This window comes from Phascolarctos cinereus, unplaced genomic scaffold, assembly GCF_003287225.1.
Source record: "Phascolarctos cinereus isolate Bilbo 61053 unplaced genomic scaffold, phaCin_HiC Scaffold_726;HRSCAF=1367, whole genome shotgun sequence".
Lineage (NCBI taxonomy): Eukaryota > Metazoa > Chordata > Mammalia > Diprotodontia > Phascolarctidae > Phascolarctos > Phascolarctos cinereus.
This window is the reverse complement of record NW_027556098.1, coordinates 423,930,957-423,953,256: the sequence shown is the minus strand read 5'-3', so window position 1 is coordinate 423,953,256 and position 22,300 is coordinate 423,930,957. Positions and strand designations below refer to the sequence as shown.

The following is a 22,300-nucleotide window of genomic DNA, read 5'->3' as shown; positions in this document are numbered from 1 at the left end:
TCAGCCTCTCAGACTGCAACATGTTCAGAGGATACTTAGATAAGAAAAGTCCCACTCTTCCAGATAGTGTCTGGTGCCAGACATCCTGTCCTTAGTGATCACAGACAGGAAGAATGCTGGTCAGTTTCATCTGGTTCTGTAGTTGCTGACACAGGAAGAGGTATTTTTAATTCATTTAGACAGAAAAGATTAATTCAAGTTTTTGGCCCTTATTGGGGCTCAACTGATCTTAAATGAGTGTCAGCAGAAAATAACATGCAATAGCTGCAAAAATACAAACCAGAAGAAAAAATTTTTCTTGTTCCAGAAGAATAAGGAACCATTTTATTGACTGAGATGGGTCTCTGAAAAGATGAAAAAATACACCACCCTCCCTTCTTTTTTAGATGTTGTGACATTTAAAAAGTTCAAGAGGCATAGTTTCTGGGTAATTAATCATTGTATTAATAATGCTAGCATTTTGTTAATAAAAGGAATGGTCACTTGGCTGTCTCTCTGACCAAAGACAATCATGGCTGCAGGCCCTTGGAAAAGTGAGTGTTTCAGAAGGGGGCAATCAACTCTGGTTAGTAATTAATGATAAGTGAACCTATTCTAATGAGAGGCTGGGAAAGTGGGTTGCCTTGGGCAACGTACACAGATCAGCCTCCACCCTAATTAACTTGAGTGGAACACAGTGGGTAGGAATTAATTTTAGATGAGAAGTCTGATCTGGTTGAGTGGAGTAGCAATACCCAGAATGAAGAGAATGTTAATCCTATCTTCCATCAGCCCTCTCCTTGAGAGACTGGGCTTCAGACAAGCAAATAAGACAGGGAAAAAAGCTTAGGTCTCCCCAGTTTTAATAATTGGCTGTTAATATGAGAGAGAAATAATTTGTCATGTAGAAAATGGGTATGGGCTATTGTATACTCTTCAACTAAGGTTATTCATTGATTAAGTTTTTACAGAATTGCATTTTTTCCCCTTTTTCTATATTAATTACAAGAAATAGTTCTCTGGGCAGGGGATGAGGAGGGATATATTCAGAAATGAAAGTGATATAATGAAAGATATCAATTTTTTAAAAGAAAATACTAAAATATTATTTGGAAATGACACTGATAATTACATTTAGTCTCAGATATTTACATTCTTTCCAATGAATCTACAGTAATGTAAGGGAGTAGAAAAAACAAAGTGGACGAAAAATGCAGAGTTTTCTAGAATACAGTATTCAACTGAATTTCTAATACATTCAGTTCTAACATTCAGCAGTTTTTAATCTTTTCATCTCTTGGAGGTCTGGTGAAACCTATGGGCCCCTTTTCAGGATAATGTTTTTAAATGCATAAAATACATAGTATTAAGAGGAAAAAATTATAAATTAAAAAAAAATAAGTTCACAGGCCCCAGGTTAAGGATGCTTGAGTTAGAACATTTCTCTGAATATGTGTGTGTGCACACATATAGTACACATAAATATACAAATATATGTGTGAGCGGGTAGAAAATTGGCCTTGGAGTCAAGAACACTTTGATTCAAATGCTGCATTTGACAAGCAGTAGTTGTATGACTAGGGGCAAAGCTCTTAATTCTCAGTATTCCAAGCAGCAATAAGACGATATTAATGACTCCTTTCTTTGAATTAGTGAAGAGGAGTTTCACACTAGGGATTCTCAAAATTAATTAGCTCATATATTCAGAGCAAACGCACACACTAGAATAGACAGTGAGTTCCAATGGAGTGAGAGATGGGTATGAATTGGAGACAGGGATGAATCATGATTGAGAATATTTGCATGACTTTCAATGCTACCAAGCTACTCATTGTCATGAAAGCCTACTTCCTTAACAATTTTCTGATTCATGATATAGGGACTGTGACTTTTGGAACTCCATAATCTCAGAAGAATCAAAATTACTGGTACATTAGGAGTTCTCAATCCAAATCCCATCTCTGACACTTACTATCTTTGGACCCTTGGACAGCTCCCATCACCTAGGACCTGATTTTCCTCAGCCATAAAATGAGGTGGCTGGACAACATGATCTCTACATTCCTTCTTGGCTCTAACCTTGATAATTCCATGACCCTAGGAGAGTTCATGCCTGAGAGAAAATGCAGACAGCAAGTTGTAGCGATGCAAAATGGAAACAACATATGAACTGGATAGAAACTTGTTCCAGGGATAGGCAGAGAGCAGTTTGAATCCAGAATAATTTAACAGTTTGGCCCTCTCTTTTGCCATTATAACTTCTATTAAAGGTATCTGTGAATAAGTTATCTCTCTTAGTAATCTATAAATTCTTTTAATCCCAAGGACTATGTGTCATTCCATCTTTGAATCTTCAAGTGGTAAGTGAGATTTATATGAAATGATGCAGAGTGAAGAGCACAGAACGAGAAAAAACACTCTGATTTTGTGTAAACATCAAAATCATCTAGAAAAATGCACGGGAAAAAAAGGATTTCAGAAGGCAACAAGGAAGCAAACAAACTTATTTGTTGTCATCTTGTGGAAGCAAATATACATTTACTTTATTTAACAAAGTGTAAATAAAGATTACTGTTTCACATATGCTAATGCTTTTCAAACAAATGTTTTGTTAATGAGTAATTTGGAATAAAAAGGAAAACAAAAAAAAATTGAGAGAGCTGATCAAGTATAAGAAATTTCAGTGGTTTTGCCAAAATTGGGCCCACTTGATTCACAAATTAAGAAACTCTATTGCCACCTAATAGCATCTTTGGTGTGTTACAGCAAAGACTGGCAAGGAAAGACAGTCTTTTTTTTTTTAATCTCTGAAAACTCCATACAATATGGTGACTGGTGACATTTGTTACCAACTTGACTTTTCAAAAGATGACTATGCCCCCACATGATTTAATCTACCCAGTTATTCAGCATAGATTCTAGGATATGGGTTTATGACACCCAGATGAATTTCCATCATCATACAATTGAGAATCTTTGTCTTTCACATTAATTCACTGATGTTTCCTAAGAGTTTCCCATATTCAATATATAAAGTTTTTCATCAGGATAATTTATCTCATAAGTAAGGGTGTCCACTAATGCTGAGAAGTTAACCACGTTGGATTGGAAGGATACAACATGCAAGTATGAGTTATCTGATGGTTAACAAGGTATATTTTTTGACTGAAGGCTTTTCCACACTCATTACACTCAAAGGGTTTCTCTCCAGTATGAGTTCTCTGATGGTTAATGAGTTCATCCTTCCGAGAGAAGGCCTTCCGACATTCATTACACTGAAAGGGTTTCACACCTGTATGAATTCTCTGATGTCTGACAAGGGTTCCCCTAGCTCTAAAGGTTTTCCCACATTCATTACATTCAAAGGGTTTCACTCCAGTATGAATGCTCTGATGTCTAATAAGGGTTCTCCTCTCACTGAAGGCTTTCCCACATTCACTACATTCAAAGGGTTTCTCTCCAGTATGAGTTTTCTGATGTCTTTCAAGGTGTCCCTTCAAACTAAAGGCTTTCCCACATTCTTTACATTCAAAGGGTTTCTCTCCAGTATGAGTTCTTTGATGTCTTTCAAGGAGACCCTTCAAACTAAAGGCTTTCCCACATTCATTACACCTGAAGGGTTTCATTCCAGTATGAGTTAACTGATGTTTAATCAGGTGTACTTTCTGGCTGAAGGCTTTCCTGCATTCATTACATTCAAAGGGTTTCACTCCAGTGTGAGTTATTTGATGTCTGATAAGGCTTCCTCTGGCAATAAAGGCTTTCCTACATTCATTACATTCAAAGGGTTTGTCTCCAGTATGTGTGTCCTGATCTCTACTAGGTTTTCCCTTCTCACTGAATGCTATTTCACTTTCATCATATTCAAAAGACTTCTCTCCAGTGTGAGTTCTCTGATGACTTTCAAGGTATCCTTTCTCACTAAAGGCTTTCCCATATTCAAAAAGCTTCCCTCCAGTGTGAGCTTTGTGATGACTTTCAAGGTGTCCCTTCAGATTCAGGTCTTTGTTGCACTCATTATAATCAAAAGACTTCACTCCAGGATGAGATATCTGACAGTTATTATGGTATGCCTTTGGACTGGAAGCTTTCCTATGTTCGTTATAAATAAGTGACTTCACTCCAGTATGACTTATCTGATGATTAATAAAGTATACTTTCCTACTGAAGGTTTTGCCACATTCATTACACTCAAAGGGTTTTACTCCAGTATGAGTTCTTTGATGTCTAATAAGGGCTCCTTTTTCTGTGAAGGCTTTCTCACATTCATTACATTCAAAGGGTTTCACTCCAGTATGAGTTCTTTGATGTATAATAAGAGTTCCCTTTGCACTGAAAGCTTTCCCACATTCATTGCATTCAAAGGGTTTCACTCCAGTATGAGTTCTTTGATGTCTAATAAGGGCTCCCTTCTCCCTGAAGGTTTTGCCACATTCATTACATTCAAAGGGTTTCACTCCTGTATGAGTTCTCTGATGTCTATTAAGGTCTCCCCTCTGTATGAAGCCTTTTCCACATTCAATACATTCAAAGGGTTTCTCTCCAGTGTGAGTTCTTTCATGACTAATGAGGTGTCCCTTCTTGCTGAAAGCTTTTCCACAATCATTACATTCAAAGGGTTTCTCTCCAGTATGAATTCTCTCATGGCTAATAAGGTGTCCCTTCTTGCTGAAGGCTTTCCCACAATCATTACAGGCAAAGGGTTTCTCTCTAGGATGAATTCCTTCATGATAAATCAAGGGTCTCTTGTCCATGAAGGCTTTTCCACATTTACTACTTTCACATGGTTTCTCTCCAGTAAGGTCTGATCTTCTGCCAAAGGTCTTTCCACTTTCACTGTATTCATGTAGCTTTTCCCCAGCATGTAGTCTATGAAATTTAATTAGATCTGAGTGGTAACTGAAGGGCTTCCTGCAAGTGTTATACTTACAATGGTTCTTCTCTATGGAGACTGTATTACCTTTCATTAGGTCTGAAATCCCCCTGAAGCTCTTACCAAGTGTCTTATATTTATGGGGACTTTTCCCCATAGCACTACTCCATGGTGAAGCAAATCCAGACGCTTGGCTAAAACTTCTCCTGAATGTATTACATTGAGGTAGGCTCACTATATTAAAAGTTGTTCGGTGGGTGCCTGCTACTTGTCTAGATCCTCGCTCTTTCGGCATTTCTAAAATGACATCAAATTCTCCAGTTTCTCCCATTTCATAATGCCAGGAACTGTCCTCTTTCAGTATTTTCTTAGATGATACTCCCATGCTAATTCCCTGTATCCATCCTGATTCCTGAGTTTCACATCTTGTCTCCTGAGTATGGGAACCTGAAAGAAAAGTTTAATAGTCACTAGTCATTGGTTTTGCTGGTTCTCCCCCTACCCTTTAAACACACACCACCCTCCCCCACCCCCCCAAAAAAAAACCTCGTATCAGTGATGGATTTTTGGGAGGGGGCTAGGGGACATACAAAAAGAAGCTTAAGTGATGTAAAACAAAAGATATCAATAAACATCTTTTTAAGTTGCTAATCATAGTTTTCTCTGCTAAGGGAAAGGAAACTTCTATAGCAAATTTTGCCCTCTGTCTCTTGCATAAAGGTGAATGATGCTCAATTTGGCCCAGGAGGAACAAGCACTGCTTACATAGACTTAAAACAAGAGAGCTGAGGAAAGGGCCACAGAACGCCTTGCCACTAGGGATAAATGGCCTACAAGCCAAAGCTCTAAAGGCACTAACAGATGCCACTGACACAAGTACTCTCAATGAAAACAAAATTATCATCAGAACAGTGGGAAACTAGAAAGGATGGGGGGAAAAACTAACAACCGGTTAATGCTATTATTCAACTGGAAAATGGACTCGAGTCCTAAGCACACAGAAGGGATGTATTTGGGTGAGCAATTGCAGAAACTTTTAAGAATCACTGAGCTTCTCCCAAATTGTGAATAAAAAAGGAAACTAATATGTTTCAGGAAACTTTATAACAACAATTCTCAAAAACATTGGATCTGAAAAGAACAGAAATGATAGAAGATTAGAGGGACACACTGAAAGCCACTTTTTCATCACAATTTGACCCTGCCCCTTTTCTGTTTGAGTGTGAGCACTGGGGCTACTTGGTACAGTCAGGAAGTCTGATGAGTACTAAGAACGAAAGGGAGCTGATGATCATAAGGAGGATGAGAGCTGGAAGGATAAAGTCGGAGGTTAGACTGTAACTGGATTTTAGGCTCCTTGAGGGCAGGGTCTGTCTTTTGCCTCTTTTTGCATCCCTAGCATTTAGCACAGTGCTCAGCACAGAGTAGATGCTTAATAAATGTTCATTGATTGATTGAGGACAAAGAAAATAAGAGTAGTTCAACATGCAGACGTGACTTTAGCTTGTACGTATGCTACCTTCTTGGAGACCTTTGGCTCAGGGGAAGATGTTTATAGCCCCTGACTGATTTGCTTGAAAAGATGCTCTTCCCTGACTGAGAGAGGCTTACTGACCACAACTTCACAACTGATGGTGGAGGCAACAGAGCTGGCTGACAAACATGTTGCTCTTCTGTAAGGGAAAGGTTCACTAAATACAGCATCCCCAGGGACTGCCAGTAGAATGTTAGGTTCTCTTCAAGGCAGCTGCAACCGTGAAGATGAGGAAGAATCAAGAGCAGTGACCAGGAATGGAGAAAAGTGATGCCCAACATGGAGTTTAAGAAGGCTGACATACTGTGTGCACCAGCGGTGGAAGCAGACCCAGCAAAGGGAAGCTCAGGGACCTCATTAAATGCCCTTTGTAGCTCAGAAGCACTGGAGGTCTCTATTATCCATTCATGAGTGTGCCCTGATCACAGGAGTTCTGTCTATGTGGACTTATTCATGTGAGTGCCTAAGTTACTCAAGGGATCCCAAAGGATGTCTATTCTTCCCAGAGAGTATTTTTGGCAGAATAAGATCCGACTTTATTGGGAGTGGGGAGGAAATTCTGTAGTTTTAAAAATGACTATATTTCATTACATGTTCAAATGTCCCCCCGATGGACTGTTTCAGTTGTGGTGAGGCAAAGTATTCTTATCTATTCAACAAAAGGAAGAAATTACAGAGAGTTTGAATATATAAAATTCACCGCAAAAAAAGCAATCTTTTGGGAAAAAAGGAAAGAAAAGGCAAACAATCTTTACCATAAATATTTCTTATAAAATGGCATCTTGAGAAGAATGAAAAGACTATGGCTATACAAACAATCTTGAGAGTATCAATGGTTATAAGAAACCTAAGAAAAAAACTCGGTGTCCACAAGTCATGGAATGGGCAAGCCAATGACATGCAGCAATGCAGTGGAATAAATATTCAGCAAAATGATGACGAGGAAGAATTTAAAAAACAGGTGCAAGGTCAAGAAAGAAGAGGGTGGCCCCAAAAGAATGGCGTACGCTTTGATGACAGTGAAGTCATGAAGACCAAAGAAACACACCAGCTGTATCTCCCCTGATGAGATGATCAGGAATGATGATGGCAACCAGGATGCAAGGTGGGGAATGAGACACTGGTCACGAGGCGCCTTCTGGGGAGGGTGAGGCCTGCTAACGGATGGGAGTTTACTGACGTAAATGGAGTCACTTGCTGCCTCTTGCTTTTTGTTACTTTTATTTTGCTCAGTGGCGCACTGCATGGAGGACTAGGCTTGGAGTCAGGAAGTCACTTTGTCATTTAAAATTAGTTGTGTCCAAGTCTCTGTGACCCCTTTCAGGGTTTTCTTGGCAAAATCACTGGAGTGGTCAGTCATTCCCTTCTCCATCTCATCTGACAGGTGAGGAAACTGAGGCAAACAGGGTTAATGACTTGCCCACGGTCACACAGCTGTAGTTGAACTCAGGTCCTCCTGACTCCAGGGCCACTATCCACTACTTAGCTATGGGAGTCAGGAAGACCTGAGTTCAACTCTGACCATAGACACTTCCCTGCTGTGTGACTGTGGGCAAGTCACTTTCCCTGTTTGCCTCAGTTTTCTCCACTGCAAAATGGGAATAATAATCTCAACCTTCCTCCCAGGGTTGTTGTGAGGATGAAATGGGATGATATTTGTAAAGTCTTGAGCACAGTGCCTGCCACAAAGTGGGCACTACATAAATACTAACTGTGATTGCTGTGGTTGTTATTAAAGCTGGTTCACATATTTGAACATCTATATTTCTCAATGGGGATCACTGGCATGGCAAATTTACTTTCAGGAACTTCATGCAAGTTGTAGATATTTAAATGGAACTTCACTTTCTATTTTTGCCTTTTATATTTTTTGTTACAGGGAATACCTCCCCCCGCCCAGGGAGGGAAACATTTGGAATTGAAAGAGAGTCCTTTCTGCTGAACACGGGGCTAGAGACTCTGGCCACTCTCCCTTGGACTGAGCCTGAGGGTCAAGGGGAACCTTTCCTCTGCCTCCTTCCTGCAGCCAGCCAGGCCCTGGGCACTAGCTCAGACACACCTAAACTTGACCTTGATTTCGTGCTTCCTCCTCTGCTTTGTGTTTCGTTCCCTGAGCAGAGGCTGCTCCGTATACTGAATATCTTCCTCATGATTCATCTTGGAGAGACTCTGGACATGAACCCGCCAGTGCTTTGTTGAAGAGACTGTTCTAAAACACTTTGTTTTAGAGTGGGGTTAAGAAGCCAGAGGGCAGCCCAACTTCTCTTTCTGGGGCTTGGCTACTCCAGGACTGAACCTGCTCTGTGTGAGCCCAGAGCCAATGTCCTTTGGACAGAGGGTGCCCTGGCCCACAAGGCAGAAGGTCTTTGTAACATCAAGAGTAGTCTGATCTTACAATCCCCCTTGGTCACACACTGCTCCACACAGTCTAGCCCAACTGGCCTGCTTGCGGTCCTTCATAAGCCATCTCCTGTCCTTCTCCATGACTCTATAGCAGGCTGGCTGGCTCTCAGGCCTTTTCCAGCCTCCCCTCTGCCTCCTAGAGCTCAGGGCTTCCTCACCTCCTCCACAAGGCCGTTCCCAATCTCCCCAGCTGACTGTACCTCCAGGCACTGGAAAAGAAGACTGACAAACTGGTGCAAAGGGAAGTACAGAATCACGATGCAGAGGTTACAGCAAATGAGCCAAAAGGAGAAACAGGACGCTGTCATAATGACCAGCTGAGTCCTAAAGCAGGGACCAGAAATGACGCCTCCTCCCTTTTCCGCAGATCTGGGGGACCAGGGAGGGGGAATGTTTTGCTGACCCACTTTTTCACTCTCTTTCCTTTCAGTTCTTTGTTACATGGGATGACTCTCTGGGCAGGTGGGGGTGGAGGCAGTGGCACTGACCATTTGGAACTGGAAGTGATGTAAACACAAAAGACATTTAAAAGCTTAAAGACATTCATAGATATGAATGTTTTTACTGATGGCAGGGAATTTAAGATGAATTTAAAAACCAACAAAGGGGAGGAAATGTTTCGTTCTGAGAGAGGTAAATATGGAAAGAAAGCTACCCTTGTGAAAAAGGGAGCTCGTGCTGGACTTCAGCCCCAGGTGGCTGAGGGGTCATTGGGATCTCTCTGTCTGGTACTGAGCAGCTGAGCCCGTCCTTGCAAAGATACCTACGTGGTGTCTCATCACCCACTCACCTGGACAGCATCTGCTTGGCACTCCTCCCTCGGGCATCCATGGTGCCTCTCCTCTCTCCAATAGGGAGATCACGTCCAGTTTAGAAACAGGCAGCCCTAGTCACAGGAATGGAAATGAGGATGTAAAGGGGCTGGAAGATACCTTAGAGCTCGGTTTTCTTCATGGAAAGCCCGGTAGCTAAGAAAGGGTAGCTGTACGAGGGGCCTCTGAAGCATGCTCTGTATTGAATTCCAAGGAAGAATGGGTCTCAGATCAAATTTAGGCTCAGAAAAAAATTCAATTCACCTGACCATCCCGAGTCAGACAAACCCTTTGCATGCCTTCTAGTGTCTCTCCAGGGCTTGTTTGGGTTTTCTCAGAATCACAGCATTGGAGAAGAGCCCTGGGCCTATGTAGGTAAACGCTTCCTGGAAAGGAATCCCCTTCATGCCATCTGGCCTCTGCCAGAAGCCCTTCAAGGAGGCGGAGCCTAAGCCTCAGAGGGAAGCCTGGGCCAGCTTGCCTGGCAGCAAACTTCTTGACATCAAACCTTTCCTCCTGGTCCCTGACGCCTTGGTTCTGCCCTCTGGGTCAAACACACCTCAAAGGGCTGTGGGGCAGCCCTCCAACACCTGACAGAACTATCAGGATCCTCCCAAGTCTTCTTTGCTCCAGACTAAGAATTCCCATTTCCTTCAATTGATCATGGTATGACGGACTCAATGCCCTCCCCCACCCTGTCTGCTTGCCTCTGGACCCTTATCAAGGTCCCAGAGATGAGCACAATCCTCCGGATGAGACCAATAAGGGCAAAGTAGACAGGGACCGGCCCCTCCTTATTGCTGGTGGCCCTGCCCCTCTGCCTGCAGCCCAACACTGCATTCACAGGCGTTGGCTGCCCCATTACACTGTGTGCGCCCATTAAAAGTCTGAAGCTTTTCCAGACAAACTGCGGCCACCCCAAGCCTTCCATGTCTTGTCCTTCTGAAGGTGACTGCAACTAAATGCAGGACTTTACATAGGTCCTACTGGATTTCATCCTCCTGGATTCAGCCAAACGCTGACCCGTTGTCAAGGATCTCCTGGGATCCCGACTCCCCCTTCCACCAGAGCTGTATCATCTACAGGTTCTAATTCTTGGAGGTCTCAGGGGAGGTACACAATTTAGCTAAGACATAGTCCTTGCTTACCCTCAGGGAGCTTCCAGTCTGCAGACAGTGAAATCCATGCAGAGGAGTGCTCCAAGCAAAGTGCCTGGAGAAACGTTTGTGGGAAAGGAGGGACAGGGAGGGCTTCCTGCAGGAAGCAGCCAAGTGCCCTGGGGACATTACCAAGAAACTTTCTTGTGAAGAAACAAGGAGTCCAAAGGCTCCATCCTCAGAGCCAGCACGAGAAAGCTATGGACTTCCATTTTTACTGTGAAAGACATTTCACCTGAGAATAGGAAGGGGAAACATTCTTTCTACTGGCTATCAAGGGTTCTGAACCTTTCCACCTGACACACAGTCTGGAATGTTCCCTCATGATGAGTTCAGAACCCCTCCCCTTCTTCCCCATGCCCAAATCTTCCTGATCGGAAGGCCGGAAGGTAGAGTGCTAAAGACCTCCCTGAGCCTTCCTTTACAGAGGGCTGTTGTCTGGACTCTCCAGCTTTCTCCTCATGTTCCATCTGCAGCTCGCTGCTTACAACTCCATGGAACATGGTACCCATGAGGGCCTCTCCCCAACCTCCAGCTTGCTTTTGGGTGATGTTTTCCCTCACTGGATTATAAGCTCCTTGAGGGCAGGGTCTGTCCTTCTCTTCTTTGGATCCCCAGTGCTTGGCACAGGGCAGGGCACATAGCAGGCACTTAATGAATGTCCAAAGAATTAAACTGAATCATGACCTACCAGTGGGCAGATTACTGTTATTATTATTCTTGTTGGTGGCATAACGCAAGGGTCACACTGGACTTACCCAGGAAGACAAAGTTCTTATAGTTCTCCATCATTACACGTCGGTACAGGTCTCTCTGAGCAGTCTCCAGATGTCTCCACTCCTCCCAGGTGAATTCCACTGCCACATCCTTGAATGTTACTGATTCCTGAAACATCCAACAGATTCTACTCGTATCTCACCCAGCTGAGGAGCTGAGTCCACACCTGATACTACAAAGTGGTGGAGCAGGGCCTGAATGAAGTAACATCCAATGGAGGCAGAACTGATCTGACCACTGACCGCAACACAAAGTGAAATCGTGACTGCCAAAAAGTTAACTAACCCAGCCCTCTGCTCCCCTCCTACCTGAGGGGTTTCTGATTTCCAGCTGATTTCTCCACCCAACCAATTGACTCTATGGGCTTTGCCACCACAATGCCACTGCCATGTCACTTAGAATGTCTCTTATCACTTGGGGCCTCTGTGCCTTGTAACAGTCCCCTCACCACGCTGGCCCATTTCTGTCACAGGTGAGCTGTTTGCAAGGCCTCCATTTTCGAGAAAGGCCCAAGCCAGCTGTGCTTCATTTCTCTCCCAGCCGTGCTTCTGAGTCTACAAACTTTGCCACCATATCCCCGTGGGGTACCCTGCCCCTTTCCACCCCCTGATTTGTTTTGTCTTTTGGAATCTCCTATTCTCCTCTTGAAATCAGGGAACGTTTTTCTTTTCGCTCACATTGGCATCCCGAGCACTTAGCACACTGTCTGGTGTATAGCAAATGCTTAGCAGACATCTGTTGCTTGCTCTGACACGTGACAACTCTTTGTGCCCTTTCTGCTGTAATGTTTGGAATTCCAGTTCCATGATTAACAATTTTTTCTTCATTTTAGGCTTTTCCTTTTGTCATCTGGTGTTTACAGAAATCTATTTCTAGATGATTACGAATTCTTGCCATCTTGTCCAATATTGGTTCCACTTTCTCTCATATATTTAATTTGGAAGAGAAAAAAATCTCTTAAAAGTAGGAAGACACCTTTGAGGTCATACAGTGTAACTTTTCAGTCCACATTCAGGAATCCAACTTCCATCAGACACCAATGCTAAAAAAAATCCTCATCAAATCACATACCTTAATGGTGAAACTTGCTAACATTCCAACTGAAATGATATATAACCTCTGTATCAACCATTAAAGTAACCAGAGAAAATCACGGATGCTTGAGGTCCTAGAAGGAACCTGGGAGTACAAAGACCACCAAAGATAAGGAAAAGAGATGGTTTTATATACTTATAAATGATATAGTATTTCAGGAGAGAGGATAAACCTGAACTCACCTGAAGCTTGGATATCAGGAACCCAGAAGTCATTCCCTCCTCACCCTCCATACTCCAGTCTCAGGGAATGGCAGAATATTGAGGAGACTGAACTGGACAAGAAGAAAGAAGTCATGGTAGAGACCAACCCTGCCTGCCAGGTGCTAAACAAAATCCCCACCAGCATCCCCACCTCACCTCACCGCTGGGCCACTACGTTTCGTCAACTCTACCCTCTAGATCCACGGTATCAAACTCAAATAGAAATAAGGGTCACTAAACCATACATAAGGATCACTATGGGCCACATCTTGACTTAGAAAACCACATATTAACTTTATCTATGTTCCACTGTATTTTTACTTACTCGTTAACTACTTCCCAGTTAATCTGGTTCGGGTCACACCAGAAGGTATTTGACACCTTTTCCTCCACTTTCTCTACTGTTCCTGGCTACAAATTCTGCTGACCCTACAATACCATCTCTTCCACTTTCTCTTGGCTGCAGACCTTTGTTCTATTTTATTCAGTTAAGCTCAGACAGTCAACGTGAACCTCTTCAAATTCCTTGAGCTCATTTCCATACTGCTTTGTATTTGCATTTTCCCTCTCCTCCCTCCTTCCTCTCTGAGAGGGAATAAAGTTCAGTATAACTAGGGAGCGTGGATTAAGTACCCATCAGGTGCCAGACGCACAAAGACAAGACAAGTACCTGCCCTCAAGGAGCCATCATTCCACTGGGGTGATGGAGTATACATACAGATAAGCAAATGCAAACCACATGCAAATTAATTTGAAGCAGAGCAACAGCAACAGGAATCTTAGGAAAGGTTTTGAGAAGGAAGGGGCCTGTGAAGGGCGCTCTGGACTGCTAGAGGCAGCTGTGAGGAAGGCAGCATTCGAGGCATGTGGGCAGCCTGACAGAAGACCTGAAATAGAGCACGCACTGTCCTGAACAGGGAACAGCAAGTGGCTGGTGGTGGGGATAACGGGAAAGCAATAGGAATGGATAGATTGAGGCAAACTGTGAAGGGCTAAGTGCCTAACAGAGGTTTTTGTATTTTAATTTAGAGTAGATTTAGCGCCACTAAAGTTCTAAAACTTCAAAACTAAAGTTCACTAAAGTAGCAAGAGAATAACATGGTCAGGGTTGAGCTTTAGGATTATCCACTTGGTGGCTGGTTTGGGTGGTCTTTCATGTTAGCAATGGTGTCTTAATTGCCAAATCTATGACCTCTTCTCCATCTTCATCCTCCTCAATCTCTGTAGCATTGGGCACAGTAAATCACCTTCTCCTGAATACTCTTCCTCTGGATTTTTGTGACATTCTTTTCTCTTGCTTCTCCTATATGTCTGACCATTCCTTCTCAGTCTCTTTTGCTCATTCTTCATCTGTGTCAACCTCTCTAACCATGTGTGTCTCCCAAGGCTTTGTCCTGGGTCTCCTCCTTTTGTCCTATGCTCCTTCTGTGAAGGAGTAGAACCTGGTTTGAATGGTTTGGTCCCAGCCCCCAGGATGCATGTATGCTAAGGTTTAACTGACCCAGAGACTGGGTGATCCCACCTTCCCTATCTGCTTTTATGTGGTGGCACAGTTAGGGTTAAGTTTCGCATCTCTCTGCCCCTCATTCCCTATTAGGAAATTCAGAGTATACACTCTCTTAGTGGCCCATACTGCCCTGCCTCGGGCTGGGCTTGGTCTCTTGCTTCCATTCTACTCAACTTTCCCCTTCCCCAACAATGTCCCAACCCAAAGCTACCCGTTCTGTGGTGCCCTCTGGAATGCCTGCTCTGTAGGCAACACCCTTGCCTTCATCTCATATCTTCTCCTTTCCTACTCCTTGTATCTGGGGGCTCTCACTGAGACCGGGCTCCTCTCTAATGACACGGCCTCCCTGGACACCCTCTCCAGTCCTGGCTGCATCTTCACTCAATCTCCTGGTCAAAGCTGTAACGGGGAACGCTCCTTGTTCGCCGCTGCTGCCTCCAGGCTGTCTCCTTGGCACCATCATTCAGTCGCCTCTCCCCCTCTGAGGTTCACGAAGTCTACCTCTGGTTGGTAATCAACATCCAAACAGCCATTGTCCACACACGTTCCTTTCTCAGTAAGTTCAGTATCTGGTTCACAATGTTCCCCTCCTCCTCACTCCTGCCCTCGTACTAGAGGACTTCAACAAACATACTGACTCTTCTTCAGACAACCCAACCTTAATTCTCACAAGCTACTTCCCCACCCCACCTCAGCCACATATAAAGATGCTCGTACCCTTGATCTCACCATCACCCATACTGCTATTGTCTGATCAGCCACAGCAGGACACACCGTACCTTGACTCCAACATAGTGATGTCATTTTGGTCTTTTTCAAGAAAGAAAGACAATAACCAATCACCTCCATATTCAAGAATTCTGAAAATTCCCTTATCTGATCATAATCTATTGGATTTCCTTTTCTCCCTCTGCCTTCCCACACCAAACCCTGCTCTTCATTCGCACTGTGACCCCTAGTCCCTTGAGCCTTCAGTTCTCTCCTAGGCCATCTCCCCTTCCTAGCTACACTCTCCTTTCCCTGCCCTAATCCCTTGGTAAATCAGTTCAACTCCCCCGTCCTCTTATCAGGCGAGGTGTTATTGCCTCATGTTTGTGGAGTGCTCTGCATGTCTGTGAGGGCCACATAAGTGTCCACTGTGACGGTTCTGTTACCATCATTGGAAAGGAAGCCTGTGAGGTAGTGGACCGAGGGCTGGCCTGCAGCCAGGAAGACCAGGCTGAAGTTCTCCTGCTGATCCCTACTACCTGAGTGATCTGAGGAAGACTTTGCTTTCTGTACCCCAGGAGTTCTGTAAGTCTGTGAGGGAGAGAGGAGCTATTGGTTTTTATCAGACAATGGCGTTTTCACACTGGGGATTTCCTATACTGACGAAATTTGTCACATTCTCTTCCCCTACCCCCTTCCCATCCTGCTGGGATTCTAGGAGTCTGGTCATTTCTGTGGATGATGATCTAGTGAGTGTGAATGTATGAGTGTGTGTGTGTTTGTGTGTGACAGTGTGAGTGTGTGTTTGTGTGTGTGAGAGTGTGAGTGTGTGTGTGTGTCTTTTCTTGCTGAAGTGTTTATGGGCTTCCTGGATGTCCAGGGGAGTGTTCTCATATTTCTGTTTGGATCAGGAAAACACTGAATGTGGGTGCCTGCACCAAGGATGTTCAGGAACAGTAGGTACTGTCAGAACCAAGTCAGTGAGGCAGGTCTGAGGCTGTTTGGGCTCCCAGGTAGCAGCTGGTGGGATTGCAGTGAGGGAATAGGTGTGAAATAAATGCCCCACACTTGACAAATGTTAGGCATTATTACTGTTACTGTCCAGGGGAAGGGGCTGCTCTTGGTATTTCCAGCCACTTATCTGAGAATGAGCATCAGCCTCCAGCACTGAGTCAAGGCAGATGCACCCACTCCTTAATTAGGCAAGGTCTAGACTCCTAGTTGGGCAGCTAGGTGGTGCAGTGGATAAAGTGGTAGGCCTAGAGTCAGGAAGACGTCTCTTCTCGAGTTCAAGTCTGGCCTCAGTCACTTATTACCTGTGGGACTCTAGGCAAGTCACTTAATCCTGTTTGCCTCAATTTCCTCACCTGTAAAATAAGCTGGAGAAGGAAATGGCAAATTACTCTAGCATCTTTGCCAGGATCTCAAATGGAGTCATGAAGAATTAGACATGACTGAAAACGAGTGAACAGCAACAAAAATGTATTTTCCCTTTTATTTACTGAAAGGGACAAAGGACATTTTCATGAGAAACACAGAAAAATAGCTCCCAGAGAAACAGAACTCTGGGAAGACCTAAGAGAAAAACAGCTTGCTTCTCACAAGCACAAGTACTTAACTTCTGGTTTCAGTGCATTGTCTCCCAGTGGCTGCTTTCCATATGACTATTTAAAAATCTTGAGGTTTACAGCTGGGAAACTCTAAATCAAAGAACTGTTTGGGGAACCACAGAATAATTTCCTATTGGCTATTTGTGCTACATACAACAGAAACAGGAATTTTGGATTTCTCAATCTAAGCCAGAAGGTCCTGAGTAGAGGTAGCAGAAGCATGGGTAGTCAGAGCATTAGAAGGGAGAAGGCAGTAAGATAAGCTGCTTATGGTAACCAAGGCACCAGGAGAAAGGACGCAGAAGGGGACAGAGATGAGATGCCAAGAGAAACATGACCCAGCTGACATCAGCACACTAGAGAAACGCTGGCTCTATAGCTGATGTGAAGAACTGTTCTGATTGGAGGAAGACTTTAATGCTGAGAGCTAACTGGGGAAAGTAGGATCCTCTGCAGATTGAAAAGCCTACTAGGAAAAGGCTGCCTTGCTCTCTAGTGCCATTTACAACTCAAGAGGAGAAATTCCCGAGAAGCTTGCCTACATTACCCTTTACTGCCTTTCCATGGATTCAATGATTAGGATTCTCACTTCTAATTATCGAGCCATAACTCCCCTCCTAGCCTCCAGACTCACATCTATAACTGCATATTGGACATCTTGAACTAGGTGTCCTAAATATCTTAAACTCAACATGTCCAAAATTAAGCTCATTCTCTTTTCCTGCCAAGCTCTCCCCTCTTCCTAACTTTCTGATTACTGTGGAGGATGCTATTATCTTCCTAGCCGCTCAGGTTCATGAAATCAGTTGTCACCCTTGACTCCTTACTTTCTCTTATCTCCTCTATCCCATCTGTTACGGAGTGCTGTAGATTTTACCTTCATAACATCTCTTGCATACCTCCCCTTCTTTGCTCTGACATGGCTGCCACTTTGGCGCAGGTCCCCATCACTTCATTCCTAGCCTGTTGTAATAGCCTTCTGGGTGCTCTCTCTACTTCAGGTCTCTCTCCTCTCTCCAATTCATTCTATGCTCAGCTGTCAAACTGATATTCCTAAAACACAGGTCTGACCATGTCACCCCTTTCTCCAATAAACTCTGTGGCTCCCCTGCCTTCCCCACTACCTTTCCAGTCTTTTTACACCTCATAACCACCCTCTCCCACACCATCCCCCTAACATACTCTGCAATACAGTGACACTGGCCTTGTTGCTATCTTTCCACCTCTCAGTTTTATGCATTTTCATTGGCTGTCCCTCGTACTTGGAATGCTCTACCTCCACATTTCTGTCTCCTGGCTTCCTTCGAGCCCAAGACAAAATCCTACCTCATATAAGGAGCCTTCCCCGTGTTTACCACATTGTTCTGTACAGATCTTGTTTGTATATAGCTGTTTGTATGTGTTCTTCCTCATTAGACTGTGAGCTCCTTGAGATTAAGGAATGTTGTTTATTGCCTTTCTTTGTACCTCCAGTGCTGAGTACAGTGCCTAGCACACTGAAGGCACTTAACAAATGCTTGTGGACCTAACTTGACTCGATTTCAATGGTTCCAGAAGGGAAAATCCCATGGAACAGAGAGCAGATCTGAATAACTCTGCAGATCCTAGGCTTAAAGGCACGGCCTTTCTTTGAAGGCTGGTAACACTGCCTCAATGCCCAGCCAAGAGAGCAGATCTGGGAAGCTACGTAGACTACAGGCTTTCGGGCCTCTCCCTGCTAAGTGGCCTCTGCCGTAGCAGCCCAAAAGTAGCAGAGACACAGATTTGTATCCAGGAGCCTGGACAGATCCAGGAGAAGACTGGTTCTGCCCAAAGCACATTACACAACCAGGTCAAGAAGGCCTTTTGCCCAAAGCTGTCAGCTGCCTCAGGCACATGGTTTCCTACTCGTGCCTCACTCTTGGATTTCTCTAAGTCTGTGCTCATCTCCCCCTTGGTGGTAGGAAGAGTGTAAGCCAGGCTCATGCACAGGCTGTTATGTTGTGATTATCCTAGATTTGCCTTCAGTTAGTGAACTGCAGACCCTGAAAACTAGCTTGCATGGCATGGCTCTAGCTCCTCAGGATGCCAAGACTAAAAAATTCAGAGACTGGGCCTTTGCTCTCTTTAGCCTCTGCTAGACTGGCACCCTGAGGCTCCCTGCTTCCCTGCCCCTTGTTCCCTACCCCTTCTCAGGCACCTTAGAGAACACCTTCACTTCCCTGGTCTTACAGACAACAGGGCACTCTCATACTGGCATCATACCTGCTCTCTGTCGAAAGCTCTCCGTCAATGTGAGCCCGGAGCATGGATCTGCCTCTTCCCCCCCCTCTGCACCATGACTGGTGCCAGCTGCAGGCACAGACCAGGACTGCCTCTCTTAGCGGCTCTCTCCCCTCCTCCTCCCCTTGTGAGAAGCAATCCGGCCGTGCCCACGGTTGCTTTTCATCCAAACGCACCACAGCAAACCTGGAGGAGCGTTGGGAGCTTTGGCTCTGGGAAGGGAAAGGGCTGCCGGGATGGGCCACGTGGTCACAAGGGCGCCCAGCTGGCATTCAGCTTGGAGCAGAAAGGCTGCCCCTCAAACCCAACCCTTCCCGGGGCTGCTCAGGAACAAGAAATTAACCCCAAGAGGACAGACGATTCTAAATCTTGGCTGGTCCTTAAAGTGACAGGAACTCTCACCCACAAGAGGGTGGGGGTAGTGGGGACACACTTGGTGGAAACGGCCTGCATCTGCCCAGGAACCTGAAGACAGAGGTGCAGATGAATAGTGAGAGGGAGTTTGCCGGCACTGGAGGTCAGTATCAGCGGAATACTGGACACTCTTTAGAAGCCTGGATCATCCAAATTGTCCGTTGTGGAAGGCGGACTGCCCTGGGAGGCTTCCCCACGGACTCCCTTTCTGACCACGCCATGCCCACCTAGCAGACACAGCAGGAACACCAAGGAGCTCTATTAGAATAGCTTTACTCGGCCATTCGATATATTCTGCTGGGGAGATTTCACAGCTGCTCCAGACAGATGGCGGCCCATCCCCACAGAAGCAATTTCCATGCAGATACAGGATGGACAATGGCCAAGCTCCGACTTGACTCTGACATTACAGATGTTGTACTGATGATATTATTATAGTGGAATAAACAGAGGCAAAAATGGGCACTGCCCTGAGGATAAATGTTAGAAGATGGGTAGGCAGTTAACACAGATAAGATACAAGGACCATCCTAAGTGGTTAAGTTCCCAGAGCCATAATGGGCAGAGGCCCAGAGGGACATCCCTGAAGTAGCCAAAAATAAACTGGCCCTGAAGCCCCCAACAACCAAGAATGAGGCTCAGACCTTGACCATCCTCTTTGGCTCTTGGTGGCAGCAGATCCCATATTTAGGGATCAGTATGATGCTTTTCTATCCCATGACTTGAGTTGCGGCATGTTTAAGTTTGAGTGGGGGCACTGGAAGCTGGCCAGTTTGGCTATCCAATAATCTTTCCACTTGGACTTCTGTTACCCACCAATGCTACAAAATTCTAGGTATCAACTAGTCTAGCAGCATTAGCCTAGACTCAGTTTAGAGCTTGTGGAAGAACGACGCAGCTGGAACATGGAGAGCCTTTAGGTTCTGGTCCTGCACATTTATGGGGGCAGTGGTCACTTACACCCCTTTGAGAATTACCCTGCTACTGACAGTGAGGGAGAGACAGAAAGACCAGGGACATGAATGTCACACTGAGACCTATGATACCTAGACTCCACTGGGCCCTGACTGAGACCAAGTTCTGGCAGAATGAGCATTTTATTTTATTTTATTGTTTTGTTTTGTTCCAGCGTTTCATTGCTTCCAACCCTGTGTGATCCCATTTGGGGTTTTCTTGGCAAAGATACTGGAGTGGTTTGCCATTTCCTTCTCCAGCTCATTTTACAAATGAGGAACTGGCACCAGCTCACTGACTCCTTCACCATCTGCCTCATACACACCCTGGTGTTGTTTTGGCTGATTATTTAAAAATGAGAAGTATACCAGTGGGGACCCAAGAGCTACAGTACATCTCCTCCCACAAAAAAGGTTAGATCTAGGAAGGTGAGAGTGAGTTGTAGCCTTGTGATCACCACCTCTCTGTGGAATAACCACACCTACTGGGGTGGGTGCAAGTGGGGTGAGAGAGCCTGGTGAGGAGTGGGAGTCAGGGCCACACCCAATGGGGCACACATACAAGAGGACCAATGGAAGAGCAGACCTGGCATTAAGCCGTGTCCCTAAGTTACAGAGCAATGGCCGGTCTGAACTGGAGAAGGGATTTCTCTTCAGACATGACCCACCTTGGAGAAACCACGGGTCCAGACTCAGTATGGACGCCAGAGGTTTCTTCCCCCACACACATAGCAAACCTTCCCCATGGCCTAGCCCATGATGTCACTCCATTTTGTGGCCCAACAATCTGACCACAGGAGGGAGGGGTAAGGCTTAGCACCTATGTCCAGACCCCAAAGCTTTTCCAGCTGGGTGGCATCAGAGCCCAGGGTGGTGACCTCCTGGAGACCCTCTGCCGACCCCTGAGGAACAGCAGGATGACTGGGGTTCAAGTCTGGCCTCTGGGCCAGGAAGATCTGAGTTCAAGTCCTGTCTATCCAGTTTCTAGCTTTGTGACCCTGGGCAAGTCACTTACCCCCTATTTGCCTCAATTCCTCCTCTGTAAGATGGTAACATGCTGGAGAAGTAAATAGTAAACCATTCCCAAATCTTTGCCAAGAAAACACCATGGACAGCTTCCATGGGATCACTTTTGCTGCGCCCGTTTGCCTCAGTTTCTCCAACTTCAAAATGGGGGTCATCACAGCATCTCCCTCCCTCCCTCCCACGGTTGTTGCGGTTATCAAAGGAGTTCGCCTCTGCAAGCGTTACAATGCGGTACGTGCTCGTTACTGTTACTGTTTTTTGTTACTATTACTACTACCGACTGTTACTGTTGCTGGGGCAGCACACGGGGTGACTGATCTGACCACACTAAAGCACCAAGAGCTACCCTTAGAGGTGCGGGGAGGGGGTCACCTAAGCACGCCACCTCCTCCCCTCCCCCCTCAGTCACAGACTCTCACGCACACACCCGCACGCTGGCTCAGTACCTACCCCCAGCGGGCGCCAGGCGCGCGTTCCCTCCTCTAGCTGCTCCGCCAGGGGGCGCAGGGACGGGGCTGCGCCTGCGCACTCCCGGGGCCTCAACCGAGCCCAGTCCGGCTGTCGGGACTCTCGGGACAACGCTGTGCCTCACTCTCAGGGCCGGAAGGACCGCAGGGCCGGGACGCGTAAGGACGATTCCCAACATACACCGGGCCTGTGGCATCCGCCCCGGACGGGCTGGAGGCGTTCCCGAGGCATTCTGGGAGATGGAGTCCGGGTGCAGGAAGGCGCGGGACGCCCCCGCCTGGCCCGCTCCGCCAGGCGCGCCCTCGGACTCCATCTCCCAGAAGGCTCCGCGTTCCCGTTAGAGCGCCTCGAGTGCGCCTGCGCGCTGATCGGAGGCGGGGCCACTGCGCGGAGCGTTGCGTCTGCTTGACCCACCTCGGTCTAGGGCGACCCTGTACTACCCCGCCCCCAGCTTTGGCCTTGGCCTTGGAGGGGTGACAGCCTGAGGGCCCGTCTGTCCCCCGGATTGACAGTTTCTAT

The 22,300-nt window shown here is 45.7% G+C and overlaps 1 protein-coding gene across 4 annotated transcripts; it reads right to left on the bottom strand.

Annotated features, from left to right (window-relative positions):
- Positions 1-2,497: 2,497 nt before the first annotated feature.
- Positions 2,498-21,959, bottom strand: LOC110197891 (uncharacterized). Of its 4 annotated transcripts, none has more exons than XM_020971939.2 (5): positions 21,764-21,959; positions 12,813-12,904; positions 11,517-11,643; positions 9,580-9,675; positions 2,498-5,299 (listed from the first exon to the last, which is right to left on the bottom strand). In XM_020971939.2, the coding sequence occupies exons 2-5, from the start codon at positions 12,861-12,863 to the stop codon at positions 3,057-3,059; spliced, it is 2,517 nt and encodes an 838-aa protein (XP_020827598.1). In that variant the 5' UTR covers positions 12,864-12,904; positions 21,764-21,959; the 3' UTR covers positions 2,498-3,056. The 4 variants fall into 4 exon arrangements, with proteins under 4 accessions (XP_020827598.1, XP_020827599.1, XP_020827600.1 ...); XM_020971940.2 differs by having other exon boundaries at positions 12,813-12,899; XM_020971941.2 differs by lacking the exon at positions 21,764-21,959 and adding an exon at positions 12,607-12,714 and having other exon boundaries at positions 12,813-15,553.
- Positions 21,960-22,300: the final 341 nt, after the last annotated feature.

Excerpts from the sequence above, each read along its gene's own strand:
- LOC110197891 (XM_020971939.2), bottom strand. The coding sequence starts at position 12,863 with ATGGAGGGTGAGGAGGGAATGACTTCTGGGTTCCTGATATCCAAGCTT. Across the intron at positions 11,644-12,812 it reads TCCTGATATCCAAGCTTCAG|GAATCAGTAACATTCAAGGA; the intron begins GTGAGTTCAGGT and ends TGGATGTTTCAG. Across the intron at positions 5,300-9,579 it reads GCCAAGCAGATGCTGTCCAG|GTTCCCATACTCAGGAGACA; the intron begins GTGAGTGGGTGA and ends CTTTTCTTTCAG.